This window comes from Peromyscus californicus, unplaced genomic scaffold (genome assembly GCF_007827085.1).
Source record: "Peromyscus californicus insignis strain IS unplaced genomic scaffold, ASM782708v3 Scaffold_21__1_contigs__length_65335640, whole genome shotgun sequence".
Taxonomy (NCBI): Eukaryota; Metazoa; Chordata; class Mammalia; order Rodentia; family Cricetidae; genus Peromyscus; species Peromyscus californicus.
In genome coordinates this window covers 19912374-19931999 of record NW_026294514.1, presented here as the reverse complement: position 1 = coordinate 19931999, position 19626 = coordinate 19912374, and the positions used below count along the sequence as shown (strand labels likewise).

The window sequence follows — 19626 nt, the reverse complement described above, 5'->3', positions numbered from 1 at the left end:
GGTAACGTTCTTCTGACAGTTAGCAAACACTAATATTCAGAGAGCTCAAGCTTCCAACCTTTTACCACCTGCAGGCTTAGACTCCTGTCCAGTCTCCTCCACCTTTTTCCCTGGGGCTAACTTTTCAGCGCTGTCAAGCAGAGCGCTAAGAGCCACTCTCCTGAAGACATTCCCATGAGCTTCTTTGATAAACTGGACCAGCTGGCGGATGTCACAGTACAGTCCCTGTTTGAAGGCAAGAAGAAGGTTTGGGAGTAGTAAAGATAACCAGAAAGTGGTCTGGTTAGATGTCCTAGGGAGAGAAGTCAATTGCTTGGGCTTTGATGAGCAGTGACATCATGAAAGGATGACAAAATTCTGCTGTAGTAAATGGATGTTTGTTTCCCCGTTGCTCCCACGGGAGAATGCTACCCTTCCTATTCAGTACAGGAGAGAATGGCTGGCACAGCTTCAGATTCATAGAGTCAGCTATCCCACTTGGAAGACATCAGTCTACACTCTTAAACGCTGGATTCCCATTTTTTCCCCTCTCTTAATTGTAAGCTCTGAAGAGAACTTTATTTGGCCTGAAGAAAAAAAAAATGGTAGCCAGAATTTTATTTAGAATGGAAACCTTAGCCCCTAATCAGCTTCTCCAAATGGTCTGGATGATTGTGGTAAAATGTTAAGTAATTCATTTAGATACTTCTAATGAAGGCTGATTATTCATAGGATGATGAACTTTCCTGGACATACTTAGTAAATGATATGTATGCTGTAGTCGCATTGTGTGTGAACATGACCACGAACCTGAGACTGTGCAGAGGGGGCTTTAAGGCCAGTGCACTGGTGGGTCGCCATTTAAAAAATGTCTGTATACTTGTTTTTCCTCGAGATGCTAAGTTTTCCTCTCAGCACCTGCATCTCTGCCTCCCTTCTTTAAAGCAGTAGTTACCATATACTTCGTCTTCGTGGTAAGACAGAATCTAGAAACCTAAAAAGTTACCTTGATATCTTTGTTTTATAAAACCCTAACACTATGGGACGATTATGCCCATGATCTTCAGGAAGGCAAAGGAAGGGCCCTGGAGGACAACAGAAACAGTGTCCATTGCGATCTATGGGGGGCAGGGCTCTGAGGCCTTCACTCTGCCCTTCATTTTCTCTTGCAAGGAAGAGAAAGCCAGCTAAGAGCAAAGGTTCTATTTTCACCATGGTATGCACAGGCCTACACATCAGCAGAGAGCACTATGGGAAATAACTGTTACCTATGAATGGCTAGGGTCTCTGGAGGCTCACTCTGGACACTGACTGAGACTTTGCAGAGTGGGAAACCTAAGAATGACTCAAATTTGACTTCTAATTATTCTGATGGGATAGCAGATCAAAGGTAAGTCTCTGGATAATTAAAGTATCTAATATTTCTTCTATGTATGAAGTTGAATAATAAAATTTGTAAGAACTCACATGCACTATCATCAACTCTAAAAATCACGTCTACCAGGACCAAAAAGACTGTATGAATGGTGTCTGTGTCTGTGTTATGAAAGGTCCAAGAACATTGCTGGATTACTATTGACCACCAGCAAATGTAAATTCCATTTGGTTTATGAAAATTATTTTTATCTAAAATGAACTTTGCATTTTAGAATAATATAAAATAATGTCTTCCATTTAGTAAAATAGTAGATAGGTCCATATGTGTAAATGGGCTCACTTCTATATAGAAATCACAATATCTAACAGATGTAGGAGGAATGCTCATTCACCTATCTGTGCACTGAGTATCTCAAGACATCCTGTTCTTCTTGGAAGGACTTGGACGTTTCATAATAGTTTTTCTTCTCACACTACTTACAACTTCATTTGATTAATTAAGACATGCTTTTATGAAGGGCAGATAAAGACTATAATGTTCAATTAAAAGAAAGTAAAACAAATTTCAATAGCATATTTTCATGAATTCTTAAAAGTAAACACAGTTTCAAATAATTCTCAGAGTAACATCCTTTCATATTTCATGAACCTCTAACATATTTTTATCACCTTCTTTCTGAAAGGCTAAAAGTACCTGTAATCTTTTTACCACTCTCTACACAAGCCTTGGGGTGGAGGAGGAAGATAAGTCAATTTGTAGGTAGGACGCAGTGGTTAGGACTCCACGGTGGGTTAGGGGTGACAATGGAAAAATGGATACTGTAACTTTAAGACTTCAGCTTTCCTTCCTCCAGGTTACAGTATGAGAGTTTTTCTCAGAACTGAGTCTGAGACCTGCTGTTAGGAAGTGGGGAATGCTTCTCACCAAATTCTCAGGGCTGTGTAGCTCATGTGTGGTTGAGGCACAGCGTGTGATGAGGGACTTGAACATGGCACCAACGATAATGCCCTCCACATTTTGGGCTGTGGATTTGTTGTCCACGGTGGTGAAATTATTTCCAAATCCAGCTTTGTCTGGAATGCAAAGACATACATTAAAGGCAATAAGCTACACAGCTGAAGGATGTAAGGAAGTGTTTGGCAGCTAGGACACTGGGAAGGTCTTCATGAAAGTACAGACACTGGTGATTAAAGACACACCCAGGGTAATGATCCCTGTGAATATTAGAAAAACAGTCAGTCTACTTCACAGTCTGCTCTGACATGGCCGGTGCAGAGGAGCATTTGGGTTGGTTAATCTTAGAAAGGGAAAGGGTTCTACTGAAAGAGAGAGAGGGAGAGAGAGAGGGAGAGAGAGAGAGAGAGAGAGAGAGAGAGAGAGAGAGAGAGAGAGAGAGAGAGAGACAGAGACAGACAGAGAAAGAGACAGAGACAGAGAGACAGAGAGACAGAGACAGAGAGGGAGGGAGGAAGGGAGGGAAGGAGGGAGGGAGGGAGGGAGGGAGGGAGAGAGAGAGAGAGAGAGAGAGAGAGAGAGAGAGAGAGAGAGAAGGGAGGGAGTCAGGAATGGAGGGTGGGAAGGAGGGAAGGAGGAAAGAAAGAAAGGAAGGAAGGGATGAAGGAAGGAAGAAGGAAGGAAGGAAGAAGGAAGGAAGGAAGAAGGAAGGAAGGAAGGAAGGAAGAAAGATCAACTTATTGGTTTCTCCATAGAGAAAATATAATGTGGCTCAACTTTCTTTGGTGAGAAACTCTGGCTTTTTAGGGGAAACTATCCAGTATGTCAGAAGGGGCATGAGATTGGCCAACATGAGCTATGCAGCAAAGGGGAAGTGGTGGAGTCCTTGCAGATCTGCTGCAGGTCTGGAGGAAACTGAGTCCTGCTAACATGTGTTCCCAGAAGCTCTGGGCACATGTGGAGAGGAAACACTTCCCCTCTCCTTCAGAGCAACAGCCTTAACACAGAGCGTGGTAAATGCTGGAGACCAAAAGGCTGTGAACCTCCACGGTATTTTATAGCTTTTTTTTTTTTTTTAACATATCTGAAGACACATTCGTATTCTGTGGCTCTGCAAAAGGAATCCTTATTACCTGTGAGCCAACTGTGGATTGTGGGAAGAACATGTACAGCTCCCAGATTGATGGATAAGGAGCTGTGTTGTCGGTCTGATTCACTGTGACTCACTTTCTAGCTCACGAATCCTTGACGAAATAGCATGCTTGATTATCAGCCTTTGACTGTCTGTACCAATTAATACGGGTTTATTTCCAGGTTTACAATACTGAAAATAATACTGAAGTCTGTGCTCAGAGTTCTTACCTCAAATTAGAAATGAGAGACAGAGAGAGACAGAGACAGAAAGAGACAGAGAGAGACAGGGACCGAGAGACACAGAGATAGTTAAGTTTATTATCTGGATTTTCTTTCAAAGATCTTGACTACAATCCTCACTCCATTGTTTTCAAATTTATAAAATGGTTAGTTTAAACTGGATCTGAGAGGGTAGGTTATTCCAGGGGGTCTGCAAGGAAGCAATTATTTTCTCTTTGTGTGATAACTGGATAATAAAGAATAGGAGATAACCTGGAAAAAACTGCTTCTAAACACATGAATGATTTTACCATAAAGTAGTCAACTTCATTCATGTATCATATGAGCAATGAATCTATGCCAAAAAGAAATTTATTTCAAACCTCTACTCAAATTATGCATCTGACTCAACCTGGGTTCCAGTTTCTTAATGCGTCTACATTCAGAAGGTCCCAAAAGAGTTCATTTTGTACAAATGTGACTGGTACCTTCTAGTTTCACCCTGCAGCTTAGGCCTCCATGCTTCTTTTAAAGCCACTGAACTATAGGTTGGCTGCTGGTCTGTCTATTTGCCTAATTTAAATGAACTAAGTCTGTATGCACATGGGCCAGTTATATCACCACACAATGTTTATGCTAATTGCATTTTTCTCTTTTAGTTTATTATGTAAAAAATACCAAACACTACAAGTGGCATGTTGTAGGCTCTCATTTCATACTTGTTGAACTAGTAAATACATTTCCTTATCTTTTGATTTTGGTCTCCATTGTCATACACAGGTCAGATGAGGGACAGAACTACCAAATTCCTATTCAGTGAGGTAAATTACCTTGTGAGGACACCATGGGTCAAAAGATAATTTGGAGGCAGCTCTTGTTCTTTATTACACACAGTCCCACACACATACATGATCACATGTGTGCGGGCATGCATCAGTACTTTTCCTCTCTGAGTTCTAGTCCCAGACATTGGGTGTGTCAGGGAAAGACTACCTGCTTCACCTCACAGTGGCCTCCATACTTCTTCGAACTCGGAGGTGGCTTTACTTACTGTCCGTGACTGGCTCCATACAAAATCCTAGCAAAGCATGCAAGAAGTCCACTACATTATTGAGCGAGTCCTTGTTCACATAGTCCCTCATGGTTTGTCGGAACTGCATCTTATCTAGCTTGTATAGCTTAGTGAGGCAGTTCTGGGCCTGCAACGAAGGAAGAAGAGCGGAAAAAGTCACAAGTACCAGCTTAAGCGCCAGACACCGTTAGTCTGAGACAAAAGTTGCCGGAGGCAAAGACTCCCACCCACTCCCTCAGACCGCTGCCAGATCCTCCCCATGCTAGGCCAAGTTATTTGAATAAGAAGTGGGCAGAAGCCAACTTGTCAGGCTGAAGGAGCTTGTATTTGGAAAAACCACCCCTCGGAAAAACTCCTCATAGTTAATGTTCCATGCTGGTCCCAGAAGAACCCAGTCTTTTCACCAAGGTCAAGATTTTAAGATCAGTGAGAATAACTCAAGAAGCAAGATTGAAGTACGTCATAGGATCGACAGGCCACTCTTAGGAAAACTCAAAGGCTGTGTGCAACTGGAAAAAGCATGTAGCTTTCCTGCACCGGCACTTTGAAGTTAGATAGATTTAATGGAGAAATTTGCAGAGGAGTAGTGAGTGGAAATCCAGTGGCCTTTTACAGTTTTTGATTAATTAATTAATTAATTATTTTTTGAGACAGGACCTCAAGTAACCTATTGTGGCCTTGGACTCCTTATATAGCTGAGGATGACCTTGAACTTCTAATCTTCCTGCATCCTCCTCCTGAATTCTGGGATTACAGATGTGTACCATCGCCATCTAATGTGCTACTGTGTATTTTACTCATATTTTATTTATGTCATGGATGCTGGACAAGCCACTCTACCAAGTGAGATACAGCCACAGCTGTACAGTGACCTCTTACATGGCCAAGAGGGAAAAGGTCTGCAGAACATGTAAGAGGCATAAAATATTATATCCATGTATTTATTTGTCCATATTTGAATGTGAAAGAAAGTATGGTATTTAAATAGAATTTGGTCTCATGACATGGTCCTCCTACTCAAAATAATAGTATATTTCCTATGATCTAGTAAATAACTTTGTCACCTCGCAAAGTAAAAGGGAACAATTCCTACCATCAGCAGCAACCAAGTCACAGACACCGAGAGGAAAGGTTTCAGACAGAATATTCTCATCTACTGGGGACACTAGGAGGCTCTCAACTTTCTCCTACTATTAACAGATAAGTCTCGTTTGCATGGTGCTTTGCTGTAAAATATGCATTTCTTGCATGAAAAGGCATCAGGCCTCACTTTATTATTTTCCGATTTCTGTTTCTTGCAGCTAAAGAAACTGAGGTCGAAAGAAATCAAGGGTTTTTGTCCAAGCTGATACTTTAAGTTCTGCAGTGGAGTTATTACCAGAAGTCAGGGTCTTGCCTACTAAGGTGTAGTTAGCTCTCCTGGGAAATAGTCTCATTAACACTCAGGCACTGATGGTCTCGAGGAACTATGCTTAGATACCAGCCACTCATAACAAGGGTTTGAGATGACTGTTACTAGAGTGTTTTTGGTACCTTGAAGAAGGCTGTATGAACAAAAGAGACACAGGAAAGGTCCTGATGATGGGATGGAATGGGGAAATGGTGGAGGTGTCTGGGCTGAGGGAAAGGGTTAAAGGATCCAGAAAGAAGATACAGCTTGGGGAGGCCACCTTGAAGATGGAAAACTTCGCAGTTGGGTGTAGGCATTGAGGGAGGTGATCCCTGAGAACTGGAATCCTATTGATGAGTTTTTACTAGTGACTCAGAAGGAAACATAAGTTGTGCTACTATTTGATATGATTGTGACCCAGGAAAGGTACCTGGACATTTAAAAGGAAAAAATAAATTGTAGAAAAGGAACTTGGAATTCACTGTATAAGCTTTTTGGTATGATCTTGCTATAATCTCTCCATCTGTATCATTGAGAGATTTTTTTTTATTCTTCTGTTACTATGTTTTATAGGATTTGAAATCAGGAGTTTTTAATTCCAGAGAACTTTCAAGTTACCACATCTGAAACAAGGTCATGTTTTTGTTGTCTTGTTTTTTTTTTTTTTTTTTTTGGTTTTTCGAGACAGTGTTTCTCTGTGTAGCTTTGCGCCTTTCCTGGAACTCGCTTTGGAGACCAGGCTGGCCTCGAACTCACAGAGATCCGCCTGCCTCTGCCTCCCGAGTGCTGGGATTAAAGGCGTGCGCCACCACTGCCCGGCTGTTGTCTTGTTTTTTATAAATAGATCCTGCTTTGTGATAAAGCGATGCTTACAAGCACTTAAATACAATGTGATCTGCATGGATTTAACTATCATTCCATAAATTATTTGTAAAGATTTTCACTCTAATAATAAAGAGAATAAACTTCTGATGTACAAATTACTTCATGCTCTGTACAAAACACAAAAAAGGTATAGTTTTATATCTCTGCTGTGGAAGCAGCAAGTTTATCTACAGTGGTGTGAGAGTTCAATGGGAAATGTCATCTAGCTTAAGGCTCTCCAGACTTTAAAATCCTTATTCTGAATAAACAACCTAATTTTTCAAGAAATATAAAAAATTAATTTCTGTTCAATAATTTGGATCTACTAATAAATCATTAGATTAATAACCTAAGAAGTATTAAGGAATTACATATCTTAATTTTTGATATTTTTATATTTTCAAGAAATATAAAAGCATTAATCTATGAATTTCTTTTCAATAATTTGAGACTACTAATTAAATTAGATTAATAACCTATGATTATTATGGGTGTTAGAACCATTAGGCTCTTAAAGAATATCACTACAGTAATGTCTTAAAAATATACATATATATATATATATATATATATATATATATATATATATATATATAACCCAATGGTCTGGTCTGAAGGTGAGATATAATCTTAACTTTTTAAGAAAGACTGCATTTGAAAATTCCATGGTGCAGAAACACAGAAATACACAGTTCTTAAACTAGACATTTTCCTGGGGAAGTTTCTCAAACTTGTGCATATAATCTTTATAATGAGTACAGAAGAGGTCTAGAAGATCAGAAAGCAATCAGTCAAGAAACCAGGTTGAAAAGGTAAGTAGAAAATTGGCCAGCCAGTCTCACAGAAACACAAGATATTCTTGGCCAGGTAATGATAGCAGCCTCTCTTCTGACCCAATCGGTTCTGCTTTCCATCAATTTGGAAAAACAGAATATAGTTCTCAAAGCCAGATTACACCTCCAGGAAGACGCTTCTTTTCATCATTTAAGCTGAAGTCTGTGAAATTGTTCTTCTCTAAGTGTTTTCGTTAGCCTTGGCAGTTTTTATTCATCTTGTAAAAGAATTAAAAATATGTATGTGTAAGGACTGATGTAAGAGAAGCTTTTATTGTCTTATTAGTTGTTTTGATTTTTTTTTAAATTTTTTTGTCTCAAAATCTAGATCTTGGTCAAAATGTCTGAGTTGGGGAATTTAAAAGTTAGCCACTGTGACTATACCTCCCATATATACACATGAACAAAATACTATAACATAATTGAATATAAAAGAAAGAGAAATGGATAAATTAATGGATGGTAGATGATACATTAAGCAAGAACTCTAGCATGCTAATACTGTATGAACATTTCATGACAAAACCTACACCAGAGAAAATGGGCTGGCATCAGGTTTTGACGTGATCATAAAACTCTGCAAAGATATACCAAAGAGATTTGTGCTCAAATTTGCATCAAATTTCATTTTAAAAAGAATTTTTTCGAGCCGGGCGTTGGTGGCGCACGCCTTTAATCCCAGCACTCGGGAGGCAGAGCCAGGCGGATCTCTGTGAGTTCGAGGCCAGCCTGGGCTACCAAGTGAGTTCCAGGAAAAGGCGCAAAGCTACACAGAGAAACCCTGTCTCGAAAAACCAAAAAAAAAAAAAAAAAAAAAGAATTTTTTCTTATAATTTCAATTCCAATATAGAAATGAGGCAACTAGCCTGGATCAGGCTTGTTGGATGTGGGTTGTTGCTTAAGTCAGAAGGAAAGTAACACTTGATAAATGCAATTGAAAGTAAGCTGTAACAAACCATGTGCCGTCACTGCAGTCTAATGGCAACCTACATGCAGAGTTTTAAGTTTCATACAGTTCAAAGGAACATGATCTCAAACATATAGAAGTTGAGGGGCATTCTCAAGCAAAGCAGCCAGATGCCTGGCTACTTTTACAGTCCTGTTTTGTCTCAATAAGGGCCACTTTCCACTTCTAAGTAAGAATATCAATGTCTTTGACCATTTCCTGTAATGTAAAATGCTCCTTTGTTACCCAGGTGTTGAAGGAGCATCTGCACAGACCAACAGATGTTTACTAAGTGTTTGTATCTGTGCAAGGTTCTTTCAAGCTTCTATCTAGATGTTCTGATTCTGAACCCTTTTCCCAAATGCTCTGCAATAGGCAGGAGGCAGACCAGTTTTCCCAATTAAACTTTCCTAAGCCTAGATGTCCTGAGATGCCTTGTGGGAATCCTCTCACCCAAAGATGATATTAACTGCCTATGAAATACAATAGCTTCAGGGAACACTGACCCTCATTGTCAAAGGACTCATTCCTCATTGGGAAGCAGAGAAGAAAGAGAGAGAGAAAGAGAGGAAATGGAATCTACTTTAATTCTCTTACATTCTCTCGGAATACCTGGTGTCTCAGACGATCTCCAGAGAGCCCTCGGTGTCCTTCTCCGCAACCATAGGCACATCCCAAAGATTTCACTATTTTGATCAGCATGGTGAGGGCAAGCCTATGGTTGCTTACAGGTATACTTTCATCCTAGTAACCATGGTTGAGAAAGAAAGAGAAGCCTGTTGACTTTGCCACCAAGCTCTTTTTGTACTAGATTTCTATTTTTATAAAATTAGTTGTATGTTATGGCAATTTAGAAAATAAAAATTTCAAGAGTTCAACAAACTCACTTTTCTAAAACCTAGCCAATAGAAAGAAACTGCACTCTGAATGTCCTACAATGATACAGAATTTGAATGTTTATTACAAGATATACTTTCATATCCTTGATGGATGATCAGAACTACAACCTAGACAGAGACAGTGGGCTGATCAACAGTGAACACAAATATATTTTCTTAGAGATTATCCTTCTCAGTAAGTTTCTGATAACAGCACCTGGCAAAAATAATTATTAGCTCTCTGGAACTGATCAAAGTCTCGAACTTGGGACTGTTATGGTAATAAGATTGACATTTTGGAGAATAATATCCCAATTTATACTTCCATCATACTGCAATATATATAACAACCACAAACAAAGTAGAATGTATAGAACTCAACAAATATTCAGCTGGATTTTCCTCTTGAGGCTCATCAGGTGAGCCTCCTGAGATGCCTCCCGAGATAAATTATGAAATTTATCTTTTGGCCCTTTTACTTTTGGGGAATGAAAAACAGGGATCCCCAAAAAAGAACGTGAACTCTTTCTATAGAAGAATAAATAAGCTGTTACTGAGGAATAATGCTGAGCCCATAGTGGGAGGGCCATTTAATAGCTGAAGGCTCCCTCCTTATCCTCTGGCTGTGTTTGACTGACAACAAGTGAATCACAGAGCCAGGATTCTGGCTCATGATCCTTGGTTGCTTATGGTGATGTAAGACAATTGCATAATTAACTAATCTCTTTTGTTTTACTCTTCTGCTTGTGAAATAAGGGTGCTAATGGCTATCCTCCCTGTATCATAGGTTTCCATATACACCAAATGAAATAGTGGAAGGGAATTAAACCACAATCACGAAGGTTTTTTTTTTTTTCCATTAGTCACACTGTTGGGTTGACAAACAATGAATACTGCAATGTGGGTAGAGTGTGAAAGGGGTAGGGGGTTCCAGAGGCATTATCATGCACCTCAACATGGTGAGAAGGAACATCTCCTTTTTTAACATTATCCAACTGATCCTCCTCCTCTTGTCTGTAAATTCAGGTAGTAGATGTGGGATGGGGCCCTAGAGAGCCACACTTCAGGAATGAAAAGTCTCTGAGCTGAGAGAAATGTTGGTGGTTAACCTGCCACAACTGAAGGCCTCCTCTGGGTGCAAAGCTGCCCCTACTAACCATCCATCATCATGGTGTTTGCCTGAAGGAACTCTTTCTCCAGTGACTAGTCAGGGCACAAGGTAAGAAGGGGGTTACGAGTCACTTTGGCATCACCTGGTGACTGCTTTGAAGAATCATCCTGACTCCAAAGAACACTCTGAAATTATGCATTTGCTAAGTCAGAAATGATTTTTAGTCTGGATCCAAATTTTAACTTCAGTATTTAACAACTATGTAATCTCCGGCAAGCTATTAATATTTAGAACCCCGTGCTCTCTAAAAAGGGCACCACACTAACACCCACCGTCTTGTAGAGATATAGTGAGAGGTAACTGACAACATGTGATGTCCACAACAAGAACAAAACAAACACAGTCTTATTTTTAGGCAGATATCACTGCTGTCCTTCAGAGTCACTGTGTGCAGGGTAGGTGACCTGAGTGGTGGCTCAGTAAGGAGAGACTAAGACTGAGTAGACTTGTGTCCTCACTGGTTCTCCTGGTTGAGCACCTTTGGGTAAACTCAGGAACACCGCAGCTTTCTGCAACAACACCTTGGAAAAGGTCACAGTGACAAGGGTTTCTTTGGAAGGCTGATTTACATATATTTTAAAATTATTATATGCTCTTTAAAAGCCTTTCTAGTTCTGAAAACTCTCTGTACACATCCATCCAGACTTTATTTCCTTAGGCCTTCAGATGTCCTTGGGAGTTAGGTTGCTTTCCCTGGAGACATGGAGAAAGATGTATCAAGCTACAGGCAGAAATCAGAGTCATGAAACGATATTTTAAGCTCTTATTATAGGCCAGTGGCCAATAAAGAAATAGAAATTGGCTTTCCCTTTCTCTCTTGAGTCCCCCACAGCAGGTTGTAAAAGCAGATAAACTCTGATTCCACTGGAAATAACAGATGGTTTTAAGGTAGAATAGACTTCTGTAGATATGAAAGTCCAATTACAGTTTGGTAAGTATCTACATAATATTTACATCTTGGTGGCTGTTTTGGAGATAATAAAGTTTGGCCTTAAAATATTCCACATGTGGTAATTTTGGTCAAAATGACATTGATTATGTCATGCTATAATATTTAATATAATTATTATGATATTTACTGCAACTAATAATTATATAGTTGCTTAATTGTAGTTATACAATGATATAATTTAATTGTTTATATAATTATTAACTAAATATATTTAAGATAATATCTAGATATGACATGATTAAGACAAGAGTAGAAAATTCTAAATAAGCGAGCAAGAACCCAAGAATATTGGAATAGATTTGTGAATCAGATCTCATGAATTTTGGGAAGATATAAGCAAATTGTGAGATGAAGAAATAGAAGGTTAGCAGAGTAAATAGGCATCAGTGAGACTAGAGGCAGAGAAGAAAGTACTATTCATTAATATGTTAAATCCGATATGGAAAAATTGGCAATACATAGTTTATGTAACAAATTGCAGAACAGTGTAATCTTTTACTTGTAAACTCAGCATGATATGTAGATTGTCACTTGTTAAAGAATTCTCTGGTTTATTTCAATTTATGAACATCATTTGGAAGCTAAAACCTCCAACTGAAATTAGTGTAAGTCGTATGAATTTAAACAGTGATAATTTGTACCTAAACTTCAAATGACAGGAAAGAAATTCTTGATAAGTCAAGAGATCCTAAGGCATGATGATAAGTAGCAAGAATGAAATTTGGGAAACAACCAATAATAATCAGATGAAAACCTTGGGGATATGATACATTGAGACTCGAGAGAACTGAGGCTGGGTAGCTGTTTCCATACCAAACACGTCAAAGTAACACTGCAAAAAGTCAGATTGCTAGATTTCTGTGTCTCTCAAAATTCAAACACCAAAGCCTTCCCTGTCCATCTGTTGGTATTTGGAGACTGGCTTTGGGAGGTAATTAGAATTAAATGAGGTTAGACATTGGTGTCCGGAGCCAGGGAACATCCCAGAGAGACTAGATCTCTCAGGATTTGTTTGCACTTGCAGAGAAGGTCATGTGAGCACACAGTGACTGGTGGCAGTCATCTCCTAGTCCAGAGAAGAGGTTGCAGGAAACTCCTGCTGGCACTGGAAAATTGGACTTTCTAGCCTCCATAAACGCAAGAAGTAAATGTCTGTTGGTCAATCTATACAGAGTCTGAGCAGATTGCCACTACACTATTAGGCTGGGTATGGAAAGTCTTGAAAAAGATCCTATCCTTGCTGTCAGACTGTGAATAGTGAGATGCTACCTTCCAGAAAAAAATATTACCAAGAAAAAAAAAAAAACCAACCACCAACAACAAAACAATTCTAACATTGCATGGGTGACATCACTTTTTGGATTTAGAAGCCAAGTTCATCTAAGTCTCTACAAAAGCCTGCTGAGCGCTTCATTAAGAGATTTCTACCAATATTGCTTTCAGACCCTAGTGACTTGTTGCTGTTCTAGTCAATAAATATCTGGGAAAATAAACAAAACTACACACACACACACACACACACACACACACACACACACACACACACACACACACGTTCACATGCACAAATGGAAAAGAATTCTCAACACCAAACTGCCTGAGGATACAGCAGGTAGTTCAACTATACCTTTTCTTGGTTCTTCTCATTCTTTTCATAAGGGCCACCTCCACCTCCTCCACCACCTCCTCCATCTCCTCCTCCTCCACCACCACCTCCTCCTCCTCCTCCATCTCCACCTCCTCCTTCTCCTGCTCCACCATCTCCAGCTCCACTGGCAGAAGGGGCTCCGAACCCACTGGTGGAACTTGAAGACAGGCCTTTGAACTGGAAAGTCCCCTGGCTTGGTCTCTTTTCCACAGTCTCGTTCTCCTTGTTTTCACTCTTCTTCCTATTCTTGTCTACACAGGGAACCACACCAAGCTGAAGCAAACACTCCACAATGTTCAGTGCCACGTCACAGATCCGCGAGCTGATGTCATGGTTAAGAACAAGATACACAGCCTTCAGAAGCACCTGCAGAGCACAAAGGTAAACACAGGACAACAAAGTTGTCCACAATCCCTTTTCCGAAAGTTCCTTATCCCATTTAATCCATTTCACTGGGCACTGCTAGAAATGGTTATAAATAATTCAAGACAGTTAATAGCTCATTAAACCTTCCAGTCTTGCCAAGAAAGAGATAGTTGATGGAAATAATGAAGCATACTGAGTTAATAAAAAAAAACTATCATTTGCCCAAATGAACACTTAACTGGCTTTTTAAATACAAAACATTTTAATCCTCTGCATTTCCCTTCCCAGAAATAATAAAGAACAAAGGCTTCCTTACACTTATACCACAGGAACACTGACTCCCTCATGATTGTATCATTATTTAACATTCAATTTTAAATGCATAATATTTGCATGTTTAAATTATGATCCTTTATTGATTTTAATATCTTAAATTATTTGCTGAGCCTGGTTCCATACAGTGTAATAAAAATGTTGGTAAAATATAATTGTAAACTATAACAACCCTTTCATTGGCTAATGACTGTACTCAAAACAGGCATTTCCAAGAAGGCAAGCTTAAGTCTTTCAAAGACTTCTATTCATTTCCTTCTGGCTTCATGGGAGGTTTATAGTCCTGGTGATTATATAACTAAAGAAAAATAAAAGAACTTCTTACTTTTATTGTAGAAAAAACACAGAGGCGTAGTGGAGCACACACAAATGAACTTACATATGTGTATTTGGATTCACTAAGGTTTTAGGTAAAAAATATTCTGAGATAAGATCAAATATAATAAAATACTTGCAAAAAAGCAAAAGGTACATTTAAGATGGTTGGTATTCTTGTGGAATTTTTATATGGGTTGCTTCTTCATTCTAAGATTTAGCAAATATGTCTAAGATATCTACATGCCCATGTTATCCAATCTTGTAAAAATTACACTGAACTCTTCCTAGTCTTCATAAGGAAGAGCACTGCCACTTACAGAAAGATCCAGCATGCCGTTCTTGTGGACAAAGTTGTTGGTCCCATCGATATGTTCTGTGTCCTCCAGGTAGCTGTAGTTAATGCAGGAATCTGTGAGGCTCCGTGGCAGGTTTGCGCATGCCAGGGGTTCGTGCGGCATCTCTGGGATAGGCACCTGGCTGCAGAGCTTCCTCATATGCTCACTGAAGAAGTCGGCATAGCCTACGTTGAAGGATGCCAGGGTGGTGTTGAAGGTCGCCACTGTGATGGTGGAGATCTGCGACCGCACTGGGAAGACAAGAGAAAGATTTCGGTTTCCCTTGTGTGGACCTGATACATCAGTTCGACTGTTGCGCTATTTCTTACACTGTGACCACCATATAACTTTTAAAGATAACGGACTTATGGTCTCAAAGCTATTCTCAACTGGCATGGAATGCTGTAAAGGCAATCTGAGATCTGACAGATAGCGAAGGTCATAGAAAACTATGTGATCACAAGTATTCTCCTTAAGACTGAAGCTAGCATTTAAATTTTATAAGGATGACTTAAGTTGATAACATTATATAGACCTTATTTACTGTTACACAACAGTCCATCGGTATAAACTCATTTATTTGAGATCTTTTTCTATGAGTTTATAGCTTTTAAATAAACTTCACTTTGTTAAACCAAACATCAGGAACTTGAGAAAGAAACTATTAGGGATGGAGATGGTGAAGATGCTCTGGTATTGACAGAGACAAGAAGGAGATAAGGGAGGCCTGGAGGTGGGATGGGGAGAGTAATCAGAACACACACACACACACACACACACACACACACACACACACACACACACACGTATGAAACTGTTGTCAATCAACAAAAATGCATCTCTAAAACTATTTATTTTTATCTACAGTATTGAAGAATAACAAGACAAATTTCTTTTTGTTCAAGAGTAATGGCACTTAGATTTGTACTGACAAATAATAGTTACCACTGAATACTTCTAGAACAGTTTGGGGACAAAGGGATCAAGGGATGAAGTTCCACGCTACTGTGAGAGCATACCAATAATGAAAAGGATAAACGATTTTGTTCCATGTAAAGAGTAAGAAGCTGTGTGGGTACCACCCAGACACATATTTGCTCCAAATAAACCACCAAGATGATACAGCAGCTGTCAGAAAAATGATCTGGTGGCCTTAGAGAGGATAGACTTCCTTCCCACTGATTTGTAGGAGCTGCCTGCCTTGAAGGTATAGCATGGAGGTGGACAAGCAATGAATCTAGACATTCTCCAGCCTTTGGGCTTATGATCTTTTAAAATATGTATGACTGCTTTGTCCTTGCTCTCTCCCTGGAGGTATGGTGCTCATCAAGTAGTGTCCAACATCCCCTGCTACTTACTAAAGCTGTGCTAAGAATAGCTAACAAGTAAGTTTCTGAGCAAATTTCTGAAAGGGTGCAGGGTTTTGAAAATATAAGGATGCAGAGAACAATCAACATGGTGTGCTGGACAGTTTTACGTCAACTTGTCACAAGCTAAAGTCATCTGAGAGGAAGGGACCTCAATTAAGAAAATTTCTCCATAAGGTCAGGCTGTAGGCAAGCCTGTTGGGCATTTTCTTAATTAGTGATTGATGGGGGAGGGTCCAGCCCAATATGGGTGGTGCCATCTCTAGGCTGTTTGTCCTGGGTTCTATAAGAAATAGGCTGAGCAAGACCTGAGGAGCAAACCAGTAAGTAACACTCCTCTATGGTCTTTGCATCAGCTCCTGCCTGTAGGTTACTGCCCCAGAAAGGTTCCTGTTCTGACTTCTTTCTATAATGAACAGTGATGTGGAAGCATAAGCCAAATAAACCCTTTCCTCCCCAAGTTGCTTTTGGTCACAGTATTTCATCACACCATTAAAAACCCTAACTAGGATATGCGGGTATCAGTTTAAGAACAGGAAGCCATGAAGGAAATCTCCACTCTTTCCCTATCCTGCCAATTGCCTACCATTCATGCTGGACCCACCTTCCTTGACAGTGTTTTCTCCATGGCTGTTGGAGTGGTCTGGCAGGTCGCTCACCAGGGTGTGATGGGAGTGGGAGTGTCTGGCACTCAGGCTTTCCATTTCAGTGGCTGCATCTGAGCTGCCCCGCCGGGTCAATTTCCCTAAGATGGACGAGAGTATCACAAGAGGCTTTTTAAAATCTAGAAGACTGCAGAGAGTTTTTTTTTTTTTCTAGAGGACAGCAATAGAGAGGGTATGAAGATGAGCATGAAGCTCAATCAAAATGGCAAGAATTGGACTTGACTGGGGACATAATCAAGGTCAATATGATTGATGAGACTGTCTGCGACAAGGTCAGCCTCAGTCTAAGACAAGTGTCAGGGACCATCTGTCCCGGCTTGCTGGCTGTCGGCTTCTGATTTGAAACTTCCCTTCTTAATATGCCATCCAAGGGGGTGGGGGGAATGGGTCCCTATTTCCTTTGCTTTCCTTCTTTTATTAAATAAAAGTTAAGTAAAAGTCTGTCATTAGATAGAAATTAATATGCAGAATCCTCTATGGCCATGTTTCTGCATCTATAAAGATCTAAGAAATATGGCTTTTACTGGATAATCGTAGAGAAATCTTGCATAATTAATTAAATTATCTGCATTTCTTTGGTTGTGAAAACTCCACATTATTTTAATACTGGGGTACTTGCATTTGGGTCCAGTGTTCTTGAATAAACTGTTCAAGAAAGACTTAGATTTGGGAGGGATCCTGAGATCCACATTCACAAATAGGTCACTTGGGCTGTGGGCTACGGGGAAGATCTTTGTAGTCACCTAAGATGGTGGTTTGCCAGCCTCCCTTTTCGATGCCTCTCCTGTCTTCTCCAAGCCCAGAGAAACTTCCAAATGAGAATGTGCTTCTGGTGGGTGACACATCCAGATGGTCCTCATGCAACAGGAATGGTACTCCCATTCTTCTAGGCCGCCTCTTCCCAGTGTGGTGAAATGGAATGGAGCCTTTCCTCTCTCTGTCTTCTTTGCGACTTTTGAACTGCAAGGATGAGAGATGAAGGCGGACACAGGGCAAAGCAGATGTAAGAGGAAACACAGGAGATGTTCGAGGAAGAGGACACGCAGGGCATCACCGAGTATCGTCCAATAAACGGGGAAAATGTCACAAGGGTCTTAGTGGAGGGAGCGAAACCAAGCAAAATGCTATACATTCTAGAAGTCTTTCTGCTGGGTGAGTTTGAGCATGGGTTCTCACAGAGAAGACCCTGAGAACCATCAGTCATAGCGTCCTTTGGGAACTTGTTAAAAAACGCAAGCTTGCACCTCAACTTGACATGTCAGGCTTTGTTAACCCCCCATGGGAGGACTTACCCTTTCTTAGGAGTAGACGGGGTGGTATAAAGGGGGTGGGATGGAGGAAATGGGAGGAAAGGAGGAGGAGGAGCGGTGGTTGGTATGTAAAATAGAACAACAACAAAATAAAAACCAAAAAAACCCACAAGCTTGCAGCTTCACCCTCAGACATACCTAACATCTAAAATTCAGAAGGAGAAGCCCGGTGATCTATGACTTAACGAGCCCTGTGGGTGCCTTTGATCTCTGATGCACACTAAAGGTCGAGAACCACTGGGATAGAGGATCAGTGTTCCTAGACACCGCTTGGACCTCTCTTTCAACTCTACTTTTCAAGTCTGAGGTCCACTGTTCTAGTTGGCAACTTCACTGTTCACAAGGATGGTCGAAGAGGACATCTAACAGACATTGGAACAAGTCTATTATTCATACCAAAGATGTTCAAGATCAAGGGTAACTCAGAATTTAGAATGGCTTGGAAAGCTTTAAAAAACACACCTATATATGAATCTAGCTTTTAGCTGTTGATTTTTGAATACATTATTCTAGGTTCAGGCCCAAGCACTTTGATTTTTAAAGCACTCAAAAATACCCATTTGCAGCAAGAATAGAAATATATCTCCTCTTTCCCCTCTCAAATAGTCAATGTTTTTAGAAGACTGATGGTCAGCGCCTACTGCTGTGTTATTAGTGAAGGAGACACAACTCATTATTCAGTAACGAGTTGAGCTAATAGACAAGTAAATACTTGTTTCTATGCTCTTCGTGGACATAATTAAACAAATAATTTTGAAAAAGAGAAAATAAAACTGCTACACACACATATACACACACATACACCCCCACCCCACATATCATTTTCTAGTTGATTAACTCTACACCATGACAAAGAGAGAGTGGCAGGTACAGAAGAACGCAAACTTTTTAGATGAAAGTCTTGATTTTTGAGGTTAGTACTAAGCATGAGCAAACTGCCTAACACTACTGTGGGTTAATTTCTGTTCTGAAGAAATTGAAGACTAGACTCTCACTGGATTAAGTAAGCAAAGAATAACCAGACTACAAACCACAGCTCCACAGAAGCTAGCTAGCAAGGAGGACCCAAATAAGATGCATGGATCGCCCTGGGAAGGGGCAATAGATGAGATCTCCTGAGTAAACCGGGGGTGAGCAGGGCAATAGAAGGTAGGGGAAGGGGGATGAGAACATAAGGGAATGGGATGGTTGAGCTGGAACAGGGATACAGTGGGAGAGCAACGAAAGGGATGTATTGATAGAGGGAGACATCATGGGGATAGGGAGAAACCTGGTGCTAGGGAAGTTCCCAGGAATCCACAAGGATGATCCCAGCTTAGACTACTAGCAATAGTGGAGAGGGTACCCGAGCTAGCCTACCCCAGCAATCAGATTGGTGAATACCCTAACTGTCATCATAGAGCCTTCATCCAGTAACTGAGGGAAGCAGATGCAGAGATCCACAGTCAAGCACCAGGCTGAGTCCAGCCGGACAGCTCCGGGAGTTCAGTCAAAGAGGGGGAAGAGGGATTCTA

At 40.3% G+C, this 19626-nt stretch overlaps 1 protein-coding gene across 8 annotated transcripts in view; it reads right to left on the bottom strand.

The window, feature by feature from the left end:
* The window catches only part of Unc80 (unc-80 homolog, NALCN channel complex subunit), a 181372-nt gene that overhangs the window by 129707 nt on the left and 32039 nt on the right, over positions 1–19626 (bottom strand). For 6 of the 8 annotated variants that reach the window (XM_052749736.1, XM_052749731.1, XM_052749732.1 and 3 more), the window contains exons 10-17: positions 17546–17762; positions 16742–16882; positions 14753–15021; positions 13398–13784; positions 9367–9513; positions 4716–4863; positions 2282–2430; positions 59–225 (exon numbers count right to left, since the gene is read on the bottom strand). In XM_052749736.1, coding sequence (XP_052605696.1) covers positions 59–225; positions 2282–2430; positions 4716–4863; positions 9367–9513; positions 13398–13784; positions 14753–15021; positions 16742–16882; positions 17546–17762 — 1625 coding nt within the window. The remainder of the gene's footprint in view (positions 1–58; positions 226–2281; positions 2431–4715; positions 4864–9366; positions 9514–13397; positions 13785–14752; positions 15022–16741; positions 16883–17545; positions 17763–19626) is intronic. The other 2 variants (XM_052749735.1, XM_052749738.1) reach the window with 1 other exon arrangement.